Here is a 15,014-nt window from a genome sequence, read left to right as displayed (position 1 = left end):
GAACTTGTATTCAGATGCTAATTGGAATAACTTGTGAAAAAACTGAGGAAGGGAAATGTTTTCCTGGAAGTGAATTACTTATTGGATAAAGACTGCACTGTTATTTTGTTCAGGTCCTGGTCCAGGAAGATGTGCCAAATATGATAACCAGCAATGGAAGCTGGGTACCAACTAGATTTAATAATCACAATACCATCAGAGCTGAGATGCTGATGTATTAAGCATCTCAATAAATCAAACAAAAGCTTTTAACTTAAGAAAATCTGAAGTCAAGGAAATGTGAATCACACATGGGAGTTTTGCTTATAATTTTGTTATCTATAGTAAAAAAAAAACTGATGAAAGGGGTACCATTATTTCTTAAACCATTTGCGACTGAAATGTGCTTTTAACCTAATTGATTCCAAACTGAAAGAAGAGCAATTGATTCTACGGTAGGAACATCAAATAGTACCAATGCAAAAGTCTTCAAAAATGCAAGAAGCCTGGGAAAAAAGCAGGGAGAACTGGAAGTCCTGCCACAGTCAAGGAATTATGATGTGATTGGACTAACAGAGACTTGGTGGGACAACTCACAAGACTGGAATACTGTCATGGATGGATATAAACTGTTCAGGAAGGACAGGCAGGGCAGAAAAGGTGGGGGAGTTGCATTGTATGTAAGAGAGCAGTATGACTGCTCAGTGCTCCAGTATGAAACCGCAGAAAAACCTGAGAGTCTCTGGATTAAGTTTAGAAGTATGAGCAACAAGAGTGATGTCATGGTGGGAGTCTGCTATAGACCAGGGGGATGAGGTGGATGTGGCTTTCTTCCGGCAACTAACAGAAGTTACTAGATCACAGGCCCTGGTTCTCATGGGAGACTTCAATCACCCTGATTCTGCTGGGAGAGCAATACAGCGGTGCACAGACAATCCAGGAAGTTTTTGGAAAGTGTAGGGGACAATTTTCTGGTGCAAGTGCTGGAGGAACCAACTAGTGGCAGAGCTCTTCTGGACCTGCTGCTCACAAACCGGGAAGAATTAGTAGGGGAAGCAAAAGTGGATGGGCACCTGGGAGGCAGTGACCATGAAATGGTCGAGTTCAGGATCCTGACACAAGGAAGAAAGGAGAGCAGCAGAATACGGACACTGGACTTCTGAAAAGCAGACTTTGACTCCCTCAGGGAACTGATGGGCAGGAGAATAACATGAGGGGGAAAGGAGTCCAGGAGACCTGGCTGTATTTTAAAGAATCCTTATTGAGGTGACAGGAACAAACCATCCCAATGTGTAGATAGAATAGTAAATATGGCAGGTTACCAGCTTGGCTTAACAGTGAAATCCTTGCTGATCTTAAACACAAAAAAGAAGCTTACAAGAAGTGGAAAACTGGACAAATGACCAGGGAGGAGTTTAAAAATATTGCTCAGGCATGAAGGAGTGAAATCAGGATGGCCAAATCACACCTGGAGTTGCAGCTAGCAAGAGATGTTAAGAGTAACAAGAAGGGTTTCTTCAGGTATGTTAGCAACAAGAAGAAGTCAAGAAAAGTGTGGGCCCCTTACTGAATGAGGGAGGAAACCTAGTGATAGAGATTGTGGAAAAATCTCATGTACTCAATGCTTTTTTTGCCTCTGTCTTCACAAACAAGGTCAGCTCCCAGACTGCTGTACTGGGCAGCACAGCATGGGGAGGAGGTGACCAGCCCTCTGTGGTTCGGGACTATTTAGAAAAGCTGGATGAGCACAAGTCTATGGGGCCGGATGCGCTGCATCCGAGAGTGCTAAAGGAGTTGGCGGATGTGATTGCAGAGCCATTGGCCATTATCTTGGAAAACACCATGGTGATCGGGGGAGGTCCAGGACAACTGAAAAAGGGCTAATGTAGTGCCCATCTTTAAAAAAAGAGAAGGAGGAGGATCCGGGGAAGTACAGGCCAGTCAGCCTCACCTTAGTCCCTAAACTGGGAGGAGAGGTAGATACGCTGGATGGTAGGGATAGGATACAGAGGGCCCTAGACAAATTAGAGGATTGGGCCAAAACACATCTGATGAGGTTTAACAAGGACAAGTGCAGAGTCCCGCACTTAGGACAGAAGAATCCCATGCACCGCTACAGACTAGGGACCGAATGGCTAGGCAGCAGTTCTGCAGAAAAGGACCTATGGGTTACAGTGGACGAGAAGTTGGATATGAGTTAACAGTGTGCCCCTGTTGCCAAGAAAGCTAATGGCATTTTGGACTGTATAAGTAGGGGCATTGCCAGCAGATTGAGGGATGCGATCGTTCCTCTCTATTCGACATTGGTGAGGCCTCATTTGGAGTGCTGTATCCAGTTTTGGCCCCACACTACAAGAAGAATGTGGAAAAATTGGAAAGCGTCCAGGGGAGGGCAACAAAAATGATTACGGGCCTGGAACCCATGACTTATGAGGAGAGGCTGAGGGAAATGGATTGTTTAGTCTGCGGAAGAGAAGAATGAGGGGGGATTTGATAGCTGCTTTCAACTACCTGAAAGGAGGTTCCAAAGAGGATAGATCTAGACTGTTCTCTGTGGTAGCAGATGACAGGACAAGGAGTAATGGCCTCAAGTTGCAGTGCGGGAGGTTTAGGTTGGATATTAGGAAAAACTTTTTCATGAGGAGGGTTGTGAAGCACTGGAATGCGTTACCTAGGGAGGTGGTAGAACCTCCTTCCTTAGAGGTTTTTAAGCCAGGCTTGACAAAGCCCTGGCTGGGATGATTTAGTTGGGGATTGGTCCTGCTTTGAGCAGGGGGTTGGACTAGATGACCCCTCTGAGGTCCCTTCCAACCCTGATATTCTATGATTCTATGATCCTGACTTTCCTGAACCAGACTATTTCATTAATAGGGAGCAAAGTTTTAGCTGTGCAGTGCACATCCATTCCTCCAACCAATGCCAACATCACAATGCGGAAGCCTTATAATAGGGGAAATGATCAGAACTCACCTCCAGATAACAAGATGGGCCAAAATACAGAAAGAGAAAACAGGCCTCCTATAGAATGCATAGGAAAGTGAATAGCAGAAGTATTTGTATTATCTTTGCCCTTATGCAGGAGAGAACAGAGAACAATCAATGGCTGGGGTCGTATTTTTTTCTTCACAATTTTCTGTGAAGAGACTGGACACTGAACTGGACCAGTGCTTTTCAGCCTAAGGATCGAACATATTTCAAAAAGGTTAAGAGGTCACAGTCAATATTTTGGGGCAGATTTTCTCTCCTCATTTGCTCTTTTCACCTCACCGAGATGATGCACTGGAGCTGGAAAACACCTGCAAGACCCCTAGTGCTGGGGAATCCCCCAGTCGGGGGCGGGGGAGGTTGTTGGCTGGATCCTATATATCCTTCGCTACCACCCCTGGCCCGAGGGGATGACCTGAGGACAAGTAAGGGAGGAGGCTGGAGTGCCCTGATTTCTGGCTGCCCCCAGCTGATTTATGATGCGTTAGGGGATGATAGCCAGCTGACACAAATTAAAACAGCTCCCAGTCTGCTCTAGCCTGGATTTGAGCTGGAGTAGAATATCAAAGAGTCATAGCTGGCTGTTGGTTCTCAGCTTCATCTCCTTTTCCCCTTTCCTGGGCTGCCCTCAGTAGTTGTGTGGGAAGAAGAGGGGAGCCATCCTTTGTAAGGTACTCCCTCAAGCTCAGGATAAGCCAGTTAAGCTCCTATCCTGTTCTTCCTGGGGCTCCCAGAGCCTCTCAGGGAACCAGATGAGTACCCAGTTACTCTCTCATCCTTTCTTCTATCCCTGTGACAGAGCAGGCAGACCAGCTAAACAACTAAAGGGCCACCAGCTTCTCATAGCACTCCTGGCTACCACCAGAGCTGATCCTGGTGCTGCAGGGAAGGCAGAAGGAGATTGTACCTCCCCATAGTAATGAGGCGGATTCAAACACTTCAGTTTACACATTGCCGGGGGCAGCTCAATGCACTGTCAAGAACAAATTTTCTTAACACAATTATTCTTGAGAGTCACAACGTATAACACTGAGTGCCACAAGGACCAATGCCAGGACACCCCTGATTTAACCATATTGTTATGAATTAAAAAACAATCTGCAGACAAATCAGCCAATTCTTAGCTGAATGTTGTAGAAAATTCTTGCAGGTCAAATGCCAAAGTAGCAGCATGTGGCAAACTTAACCATTATTTAAATGAAAGTTGGCAGAAACCACTGCATCTGACCTGAGGTTTATTTAACTTACATTTATCAGAATAGTTTGGATGCAAATTAACTCTCTTTGTGTAATATTTATTGTTTCGCTTTCCTTGAAATGGGACTGGCAGGCGCTTCGCCTACTGCAACGAAATGGTGATATGCTGCAAACATTTTAACAAGGCGCTCCCTACAAGTTTCCAACTCAGTCAGCTGTATGGGCCTGACTGTTAAAATGCACCCCTCTCCTCAAACACTATCAAATAATTCCATACTCTGCTCTTTCCCACCCTCCAAATCTATTAAGTCCTGGCCGAGATCTATGACCTCACACAGAAGGACAGACTACGTAATCACAGTGGGTCCTTCTGACGTTGGAACGTATGACCCACAATACTTCCTCAGAGCATCTCATGGAGGCTCTTCTGTCTGGCAGCAAGAGTGTCAGTGGCAGGCAGGCTGCCCTGTGGCCTCTGGCAGTCATCAGTGGTTTGGAGGTGTGGATTTCCCCATGTGGTGGTAGTGAAAAGGGGACAATTCTCCTTCCCACTCCCAGCTCTTCAAACTCCAGGCTGAGTAGGCTGGCACAAGTTGGGAGAAGTTGGCTGCAGAACTTCTTGGTGTTGCAACAAACTGGCCCTGATGTCTGGCTGCAACAGCCAGTGAGGGGAGGGATGGGCAGGAATACATGGTTAATCCCCAGGTTCTCCTTGTGGCATTGGTGGGAGAACCAGGAGGGGAGTTTCATTTGCACTGCTGCAATAGTGACTGTAGCAAAGCTAATGCTTATCCAGTTGCTGTGTACTATACACAGTTTACATCTTTGAGGAGATACGGGACCTCATTCTCCTCTCACTTACAGACCAATAACTCCCTTGCCTGTGATTTATACCAATGTGAGTGAAGAGAATTGGCCCCCTAATTTAGCAACTAGAATGTAACTTTTTGGTAAGCTTCACAATTTATTTATCATGTTAGAACCTGTTCCTCGTCAATGTTTTCCAAGTAGGGTGCGTTAACATGCCCAGCTCCTTTATTTCTAATTAAGTGTACTCTTATGGTGTTTGCAAATCAGAATCAGTATGGTAGAATTTCCCTTCGTGCCCACGATGAATATTCCCAGTTGTGACAGCTGGAAGAAGAGTTCAAGTAGAGTCCCACTGCAAACAATTGAACTGGAAGGATGCTCTCTCCACCTCTGTGTTCTTCATTTCTACTTACCTGACCTATAGCGCTCATCCCGTGACCCTGAGGACCTGCGACGGTGATATCGAGAGGAAGAGGAAGGGGTAACAGGAGTTCGACGTTCTTGTGGCAATGCCTGATCCACCCCTGCATTAATGAAAAACAAATAGTTCTGGTTGGATTACAGAAGATGGTTGCCAATGCAGATCTGAGCACACAAAAAGCAAACTGAATGTTCAGCTGTTAAATCATTTGATTTCTATTGGTAAAAAGACTACTAGTATTTGGTCAGCTTTTCTGGCGTAGTTATGTCAATGGTGCGGACCAAGGCAGTCAAAGGAGCATACATTCTACAAACACCTAACACCAAAGGGGGATGACTCCAAATTATGACTGATTATTTTACTTACAAGTGGCTCCTGTAGAAATAGTGTTCAACAGGCTGTGTGTGTATATGGGCAAGGGAATATGAATGAGTAGGAAGTCATGGGACTGAGTCTTGAAGCTGTCCTGGAACTGGTTAAAATAAATCCTAAGTAAAGTGAAACAGACTGTACTGTAGCTACTGAGGACCAGGAAATAAAAAATGACTGCACTGTACAGATCTGAATAAGTACGTCATTTTGCTGAAAACCTTTCTTTTGGAAACAATGGAAACAGATCACTCTCCTGACACAATGCTACCTGCAGTGTCTCAACATTTCTGGCCCATTTACCCTTTGTTTAGGCTTCAAACACCCATCCCTTTTTCCCAGAGCCATTTTCAAGAGAGAAAGTGTTTTCTTGAAGGCTGGCTCACATGCAACTGGTAGGACCACAGCAGCCTTCTACGTATGTTGTCCAAGAAACTAGAGTTTCTTTTCCACTTCCTTCCTGGAAAGTACAGAACTTCACAACACATCTACGCTGCTCTTTGATAATATAAGGTGCATATGAGGACCAATCTTCTTAGTGGTTGGTCTCCATGCAACAGCAGTACCTGTATTGTAAAGTTTTCCATCAGTGGACCTGCTCCCCAATATGCCCTAGCAGATTAGTGGGACTAGGGAAAGAAATAAATGGGGCCCATCTATAAAAATGTAAATGGGTGATTATAACGAAGAAAGGGATTGATTTAGTTAACAAGAAAAGAACGAGCAATGGGCTACAGACGGAGCAGGAAAAAATTAAATTCAATACTAGGAAACCTTCAACTATAAACAGGCACAGAATAGAACAAGCTGCTAGGGGAGGCGGTCAATCCTCTAAAGCAATATTTAAGACTAGACTATATATTCCATTATCATTAATTTCTTAGGAATAATTAAATCCTACCCTCACACAGGGGGCCTGGATTAGATGTTCCACTAGAGATTCTTTTGCATATAAATGATTCTATGAGCTTCATAGTTAAACTCTAAAATCTCCTAGGTGCACAGGAGTGTAATGGGATGTGCATCTATTTTTTTTAATTGACTAAACAAAGCACTTTTAAAATAATTTGTCTTGAATCTCATGGCATTTCAGAAATTTTGATCAGTTTTTCTGCTCCCCACTTGATTAAATGATCTTTTCAGGAAGGAAAAGTACATAGACCCAAGAGCCACACCACCAATCATACTTAGGCCCACTCCTCCCCTTCTTCTCTGGGCACATGATGACTGCCTGCTGTCTCTGCGGTTTCAGCTTTCCTGCGGTATGCGGTGAGCAGGGCCCTGAGAGCACTCAGTGACTAATGTCACTATGGCAGTGCATGGCAGGAAGTGCAACTGACCATGCAAAAGTATTGTCCAAGTCACTTTGGGCTTGTCTACACAAACATTTAGTTCACAACCATATGGGGTGTGAATCTAACCTGCCCTAGCCTGCTGTGGACTAATTGAGCATCTGGACCCTGTTGACATGCAATAACAGGTCTGTTAAAATGCTTTGATCTAGTCCAGTTGCAAAGAGGACTAGATCAAAGTGAAAAGAACTGCAAAAGAGTTTATCCTCCACCAGTCCGTTACAATAATCTATAAAGTCTGCTTGATTGATTACTCCCCATTTACCCCTAAACATTGTAACCAGAGGGCAAAATAATATCAAAACACTCAACAGGACATGTTAGGTACTATATAAAATAGCCTCACTCTATATAGTGTAATGTTACAGAGTACAGGATAGAAAGCATCTACACTGACACTTTTGTATGAGAAGCAGGAGAATATTACAGAATATTAAATATCATGCAATCCAGGCCTGTAGTAAACTATCTGTGATCTGTGACATGCTGTACTTGTCCTGTGACTGGAAAAGGGACTTTATTTTGACTAATTCTGTCTGGCAGATTTTTGTGCACATTTTAAAAAAGATGAATGAAATTAGCACCAGTGACTGACTTGCTTCCAAGTGACCGACTATTTGCTGCCCACTGAATGTTTTTTCAAGATATGCAAAAATGTACTTTGAACAGCATTATTTTAAATACAAAGATCAGGGCAACAAAAATGATTAGGGGTCTGGAACACATGACTTATGAGGAGAGGCTGAGGGAGCTGGGATTGTTTAACCTCCAGAAGAGAAGAATGAGGGGGGATTTGATAGCTGCTTTCAACTACCTGAAAGGGGGTTCCAAAGAGGATGGCTCTAGACTGTTCTCAATGGTAGCAGATGACAGAACGAGGAGTAATGGTCTCAAGTTGCAGTGGGGGAGGTTTAGATTGGATATTAGGAAAAACTTTTTCACTAAGAGGGTGGTGAAACACTGGAATGCGTTACCTAGGGAGGTGGTAGAATCTCCTTCCTTAGAGGTTTTTAAGGTCAGGCTTGACAAAGCCCTGGCTGGGATGATTTAACTGGGAATTGGTCCTGCTTCGAGCAGGGGGTTGGACTAGATGACCCCTCTGAGGTCCCTTCCAACCCTGATATTCTATGATCAGAGATCAATGCCCTATAGGTACTAAGTTACATGTAAATTTTCTTCTATGTATTAGTGAATGGCCATGCTTTTAATTCCAATGTCATCAGCTGTTAACTGCCTTTTCTAACACATCTACTGACTTTAGCTTACAAAGCAATATTGAGGAATATAACCTTATATAAAAGCTATTTAAGAAATATATTGCAGGTTGTTAACATCATTATAAAATATATGTATGGAATGCATGTAGTCCCCCTGCCCTTTCCTTGTTCTCCTTCACCTCTTCTTTCCTCCTTTCCAGTCTTTATTGCTTCTTGGTTTTAGTTTAATTGTTGTGCTAAGTGCTGATAATGCATCCTGTGTGGTGGTAGCTACTTTGTCCTATCAGATAGAGGGCAATTGTTTCTTTAGCTATAGCTGACAAATATCTTTGATGTTTCTTTTATTACTTTGAGTTGACTCTCTCAAAATCTTTTATTTAAAAATATTTAAAAGCTTAAGCAACTAATTTAAGAAAGACAGAAGGCATTCTTAAGCAGAGGTTGATTTTATTCTTCTAAAACTAATCTATTATATATAAAACCCTGGGAGATACAGCTGTAGACAAACCCAACAACTTCAGGGACTGGAAGGATGGGGGAGAAATGGCATGTGATATTTGGAACAGTTTAAAATATGATTTACTATTAGATCAATCTCTTTACAGAGCTTTTCTTCAGTGATTGTTGTTGTGTCATTAAATCAAAGCCGAGTGATGAATGCTCTGTATGATGTATATACGTGTTAAATGTCATGCCACCACAATTATATTTGTTACATCACATATTGCTATCATACGAGTAAATAGTAACTTCCCTGGAAACTATGACAGCCCATGCTAAATATGATTTAAAAACTGGTTCCATTCATGTATATTCACCTACAAATGGTATGCAAGAGATACTCTGGCCACTATACTCTTTGTAAGCATAGGGGTGCAGTACTCCTGATGAAACATCAACTGGACTAGCTTACCTTCCATATTTATTTCAGCTCACAGATATGATTGGAAATGGGTTCTGAATTAACATGAAAAAGAGCAGTCAGAAATTTGGTATAAATTGTAGAAATGGTGGCATGGCTGTGATTTTCTCATATGCCTTCATAAATCAAACCTGATTCAATAAACCATCAGGTTGATATAGGCCAACAATTAGGCTTTAGGAAATAAAGAACTACCAGCAAGTCACTTTGCCTTTCTGTGCCTTTGGCTATATCTAGACCAGGGGTCTGCAACCTTTCAGAACTCGTGTGCCGAGTCTTCATTTATTCACCTTAATTTAAGGTTTCGCGTGCCAATAATACATTTTAACATTTTTTAGAAGATCTCGCTCTGTAAGTCTATATATTGTATAACTAAAGTATTGTCGTATGTAAACAAGGTTTTCAAAATGTTTAAGAAGCTTCATTTAAAATTAAATTAAAATGCTGATCTTATGCCCCCGGCCCGCTCAGCCCGTTGCCGGCCTGGGGTTCCGTTCACCTAGGCCGGCAGCAGGCTGAGTGGGGCCTGCGGCAGGGAACCCGGCTGGCAAGGGGCCAGCAGCCAGAACCCCAGACCGGCAGTGGGCTGAGCGGGGCCGGCGGCTGGGACCCCCGACCAGCAGCGGGCTGAGCGGGGCCGGCGGCTGGGACCCCAGACCAGCAGCGGGCTGAGCGGGGCTGGCGGCTGGGACCCCAGACCAGCAGCGGGCTGAGCGGGGTTGGCAGCTGGGACCCCAGACCAGCAGTGGGCTGAGTGTCTCAGCCCGCTGCCTCTCAGTCCCCTGCCGGTCTAGGGTTCCGTCCGCCGGCTCCTGCCAGCCAGGGTCCCAGCTGCCGGCCCTGCTGAGCCTGCTGCCGGTCTAGGGTCCGGCCCTGTCCACATACAGTAGGTACCTACCTTCTCCCTGGTTCTACCTCATTCTCTTCCTCTCTCTGCACTGAGATGAGGGTGGGAGTGTGCTGAGACCAGGGCTGGGGGTGAAGGAGTAGGCTGGGGTGCAGGGTCTGGCCAGGAGCTAGAATGAGGGAGGGGGCTCAGGGCTGGGGCAGGAGGTTTGGGTGTGGAGCGCTTACCTGGGCAGCTCCCATTTGGCGTGAGGGGTGCAGGTGGGAATGTGGGGTGTGTGTGTGCAGGAGCTCCTGTTTGGTGCTCAGGGCAGGGGGCTGGGGGTGTGTATGGGGTGCCGGAGTCAGGGCTGGGGTTGTGGGGCGGGTGCAGGGGTCAGGGCACGGGGCTGGGGTGTATGGGGGGCGCGGGGGTGAGGGAAGAGGGCTGGGTGTGTGTGAGGAGGGTTCAGGGGTCAGGGCAGGGGTCTGGGGTGTGTGTGAGGGGATGCAGGAGTCAGGGCAGAGGGCTGGGGTCGTGGGGGTGCTCCCAGCCCCCTGCCCCGAGCTGCTCACAGCAGGGGGCTGGAGGGGATATGCCCTGATTCCACCCCCCTCACTAAGGTCCCCGGAGCAGAGAGCGTGCTGCAGTTCCGCTTTTCCCTTTCCCCCTTGGTAGCAAGGGCCGTCAGCTGATGGACCGCAGGGAGGGAAAGAAGGAGGGGCAGGAATCCAGCACGCTGGGAAAAGAGGCATGGGGAGGGTGGGGGGAGCTTGCCTGCCCTGCAAGGAGAGAGAGGTGGGTGGGTGGTGGAAAACAGCGGGCCGGGCCGGGCCGGGCCGGAATTTTAATGGCATGCTGCTGTCTGCCGGGGTCCAGCAGACAGCAGCGTGCCATTAAGAATTGGCACGCGTGCCATAGGTTGCCGACCCCTGATCTAGACTATGAGCTAGAGGTGTGATTCCCCTGCTCGTGTACACAATACCTGCTTTCTCTCTCATCAAGCTAGAGTGGCTTCAAACAGCAGTGTAGCCGCTGTGGTATGGGTAGTGGCACTGGAGGAATGGCTGACCTGGGCCAAGTATATATCCACTGGTTTGTACTCCGCATGGCTCGGCCATGCCTCTGGTGACGTTCTAGGTGCTACTGCAGTTACACTGCTATTTATGCTTGTGCTAGCGGGATGAGAGATCGCCCAAGTAGGTGTATGTGAGCAGGAGAATAACACGCCTAGCTTGTAGTGTAGACATAGCCTTAGTCATATTCCGAAAATGGGAACGACGACACTAAGGTGCTTTTGAAAGTCCTATCCTAAGTGAAAGTCACATGGGATTTGTGCTCCTAACACACTTAGGTGCTTTTGCAAATTCCACCCATACCCATCTTTGTAAAGGGCTTTGAGGTCAATCGATGAACGTTTCCCCATAAATGTTAAATCGTATTAGTGCATGTACAAGTAGCTCTGATTTATTTTAATCCCAGAATCAAGCTTTATTTAAACATCTCGCAGGCTTTGCAACCAAACTGTATGCAGTGCTATCCTTGCGCATGGCAAAGCAAAAGTGAAATAGACTAGTTTACTTCCATTGTCCAAGATGAGTAACTTGCACAGGGTAAACCACATTAACAGTAAAGGCAAATTTGATGTAAAAAAAATTGAATTTAATAGCACAAGCAAGGAGAAGCAGAAAACTACTTCCACATACAGAATTGGAGGCGCTCTTATATGCCAATTATTCTGAAACAACCTCTATAATGTAAGAAGAAATTATTCAGCGGTTAGTAGTGAGAACCGCTCTTTGAGTGGAAGGCCTGGGAGGAAAGATCAAGGTCACCACCCCCATTTTACAATTCGGGGAGACTGAGGCTAAGAAATTAAGTGACTTGCATACGGTCATGGTCTAAATCAGCATGGCACAGAGGACTAGATGGCACTGGTCCCCTAGCTGCCAAGCTGATTCACAGTGTCTCTCCTGCAAGTTACTTCATTATGCCAAGGGTCAGTTGCTGAATCTGTAAAACAGGGAAACAGGCCTGATTTAATGCTTACACCCTTTATATTTCCAGATTTCAGCACTTGTAAATATCCTGCCCCCTACTTTACAACATACCAACTTGCCAGGCAGGGTGACCAAATATCCTGATTTTATAGGAACAGTCCCGATTTTTGGGTCTTTCTCTTATATAGGCTCCTATTATCCCCCCACCCCTTGTCCCAATTTTTCACATTGGCTGTCTGGTCACCCTATTGCCAAGTAACCTTTGGGAAGCCATTTAAGGCCTGAAACAGCAAAATGTATAACACCCTCAACTCCTATTGAAGTCAAGGGCTCCCAGGCTGATGTCTAATCCACTAGATCACATTACAACTCTTCCCCTCCTATTCCCACATCTGTACCAGGCAGAAAATGCCCCCAAAATGTTTTAGGGAAATTCACTGTGCTCCTTTCCTAATTTAACAGTACAAGAAGTGTGCTATGGTTTTAATTTGCTAGCCTCAGTTTATCAAATAAGGAAAGTAGCATAATACGAAGGTTCCAAAACCAGATATTCAACAGTTATAGAACAAATTTAAAATGAAAACAATCCTGTGCACAGAACATCTGCACCTCTAATTGATGTTCTGGCAAATACAGCTTGAGGAAACAAAAGTTACATGGTGTAATTGTTTTGTTTTCCCAAGAAAAAGTGACAGCAGCCTTCTGAGACTACGGAACACAACTGAAATACCCCCACTAATTTGTGAACGTGAAGAGGGGCATGGTTGGACAGCATCATTCTGCTTTCAATAGTATTATTAATAACATGTAGCACTTTTTATGGTACAAAATAATTAACTCTTTTAATCCCTGCAACACCCAGATAAGTATTATGGTGAAACTGAGGCAGAGAGAATTGCTCAAGGCCGCAGAGACAGAACTTGTCATCGCCTGGATTAGAACTTGTTCACAGACCAGTGCTCCGAATCAATGAGCAATGCTACTTCACATTAACAGAAAACTGACAATAAAGTGAAGGTCCACAGTTGATTAGCTTTAGGCCTTAATATGGATTGTTTCTGTAGTTTCATTGTATTAACAATCATTGATCTGATAATAATATGGGAGCATTCTGTGGGAGAGACCACCTCTGTCACAGTGTGCTTGTAGTCACAGCAAGTGCAGTTGGGGAGCAGCAACTGCTCAGCTTCCACAACAGAATCCTGAGAGGACCTCAGGCAGGGCCTACTCCACTGAGTTTCTGGGAGTTTGGAACGCTCTCCTCATCTAGATATGTCTGTGGGGGGTTGGACAAGCTCCACGGTGCACCAGAGCATAAAGGAGTTAATGAATTATCCTAGAGACAAGAGCAGAAGCCAGCCCCATCCCACATCATCTTCAGCAATTTCATGCCTGGATGGAGGGCATAAAAAGGAAAGAAGGAAGCTTCAGTGCATGTCCTCCCTGGCCTCAGGGAAGGTAAGTGGTGAACTGACAAACTAAGAACTAGGAATCCTAGGCTTTTTGTTGACTTACTAATAATTTATAAGTGTCAAACAGCAGGAAAGTGATGAATTCTGACCCTACAGAGGGCATGTGCACTATGTTTTAGACTTCTACAGCACCATCCAGAGGGCTGGCACCTGGATTTGACTGAGTTATATACAGCAAGTCAGTGGCACAGCCAGAACTAGAAGTCTTGTCAGTCTCCTATGCTTTAACCACTTTATTGTACAAAACCTCCTCTGAAGCATGCCTCTGGGAGAGGTTAGAGACACACTTGGGTCTTTTCAGTTATTCATAAGAACGGTGATTTTTTACTTCGTTCTTATTTGGACATGGTTGATAACAGGTTTCCAAGTGTTGTCTCAGGCCATGTTGCTTTTCTATTAACTATGTTTGTCTGCTTTATTGTAGTAGATGCCCAGAGGCCTTCAGGAGAGGGACGCTTATAAACAAATATTCACTTGAAAATATACATTTCTTGTGCTCACCAAAACGAAAGTAAAAGAGGGGACGGTTTCCTGCTGTGCTGGCCGCTCGCTCTCTAGCTGCTGCTTCCCGGATGTCACAGACCCCAAAGTTGGCAGTGCGGAGCATTCTTCTTGCGGCTCCTTCACTGTGTTGCAGTCTACACCGTACCGCGGCAGCTCCATTCGCTGCTGTAACAAGTTGAAAAAAACTAATTAATTCACGTTTAGTTTTTTTACATTTGTTACAGCAACGAATGGAGCGGCTGCCCCCATGCAGTACAGCACACACACACACACACAGACACTACGGTACACTCATGGAGCCACATGATCAGTGTTCCGCTCTGCCAACATTGGTGTTAGTAATGTTAGCAAAGCAGCAGCAGGAGGACTGGATGCTGGAACAGTGGGGAACTGCCTTTTGATTTACTTTCCGTTTGGTAGGCGCAGTTGCAAAAAATGCAGACCCCATCCCTTTCTCACACCCTGGCTCCCACCAAAAAAGTATTGTGAAATTCAATCCCCTTATTGTTAATATTTCTAAAACATCCTCCCCTTATAATAGAGAGTTCTAGTACCAAACCTTATAAATGTTTGCAGTTCCCCATGAAAACAGAGTACAATAAACAAATGAGTGACATATTGGATAATAGGACACCAATGTTCAAGAGGTCTTAACAAGCACCTACAGGAGGCAGCCCCAGTTACTTTGTTATCCTACTTCCATTTGGAGAAGATTCATCTCCCTGGGTAGGAAGCAGGGACCCTCAGCCATTCAGCTAAGTAAAGGTTGAGAGGAAAAATACCACAATACCTCTTTACCAATTTTGTTTTAAAAGTAACAAAGGGGGAAAAAACAAAACAAAACAAACAGAAAACTACAAACACAGCGAAGACCTAAGGCATAAATAATCTCAGTTTCAACAGGAATACACTGTAATTTTACAGCTGTAATGTCCTTTAGTGCAATAAAATCATTCATTT

General features: G+C 44.9%; 1 protein-coding gene across 13 annotated transcripts in view; it reads right to left on the bottom strand.

The window, feature by feature from the left end:
- Window positions 1-15,014, bottom strand: part of DIP2C (disco interacting protein 2 homolog C) — a 485,644-nt gene that overhangs the window by 183,716 nt on the left and 286,914 nt on the right. For 11 of the 13 annotated variants that reach the window (XM_073334492.1, XM_073334497.1, XM_073334493.1 and 8 more), the window contains exons 3-4: window positions 14,052-14,219; window positions 5,385-5,495 (exon numbers count right to left, since the gene is read on the bottom strand). In XM_073334492.1, coding sequence (XP_073190593.1) covers window positions 5,385-5,495; window positions 14,052-14,219 — 279 coding nt within the window. The remainder of the gene's footprint in view (window positions 1-5,384; window positions 5,496-14,051; window positions 14,220-15,014) is intronic. The other 2 variants (XM_073334503.1, XM_073334505.1) reach the window with 1 other exon arrangement.

Source organism: Lepidochelys kempii, chromosome 2 (assembly GCF_965140265.1).
Source record: "Lepidochelys kempii isolate rLepKem1 chromosome 2, rLepKem1.hap2, whole genome shotgun sequence".
Taxonomy (NCBI): domain Eukaryota; kingdom Metazoa; phylum Chordata; order Testudines; family Cheloniidae; genus Lepidochelys; species Lepidochelys kempii.
Note: the sequence above shows the minus strand (reverse complement) of the source record. Positions and strands in the feature narration are given on the sequence as shown.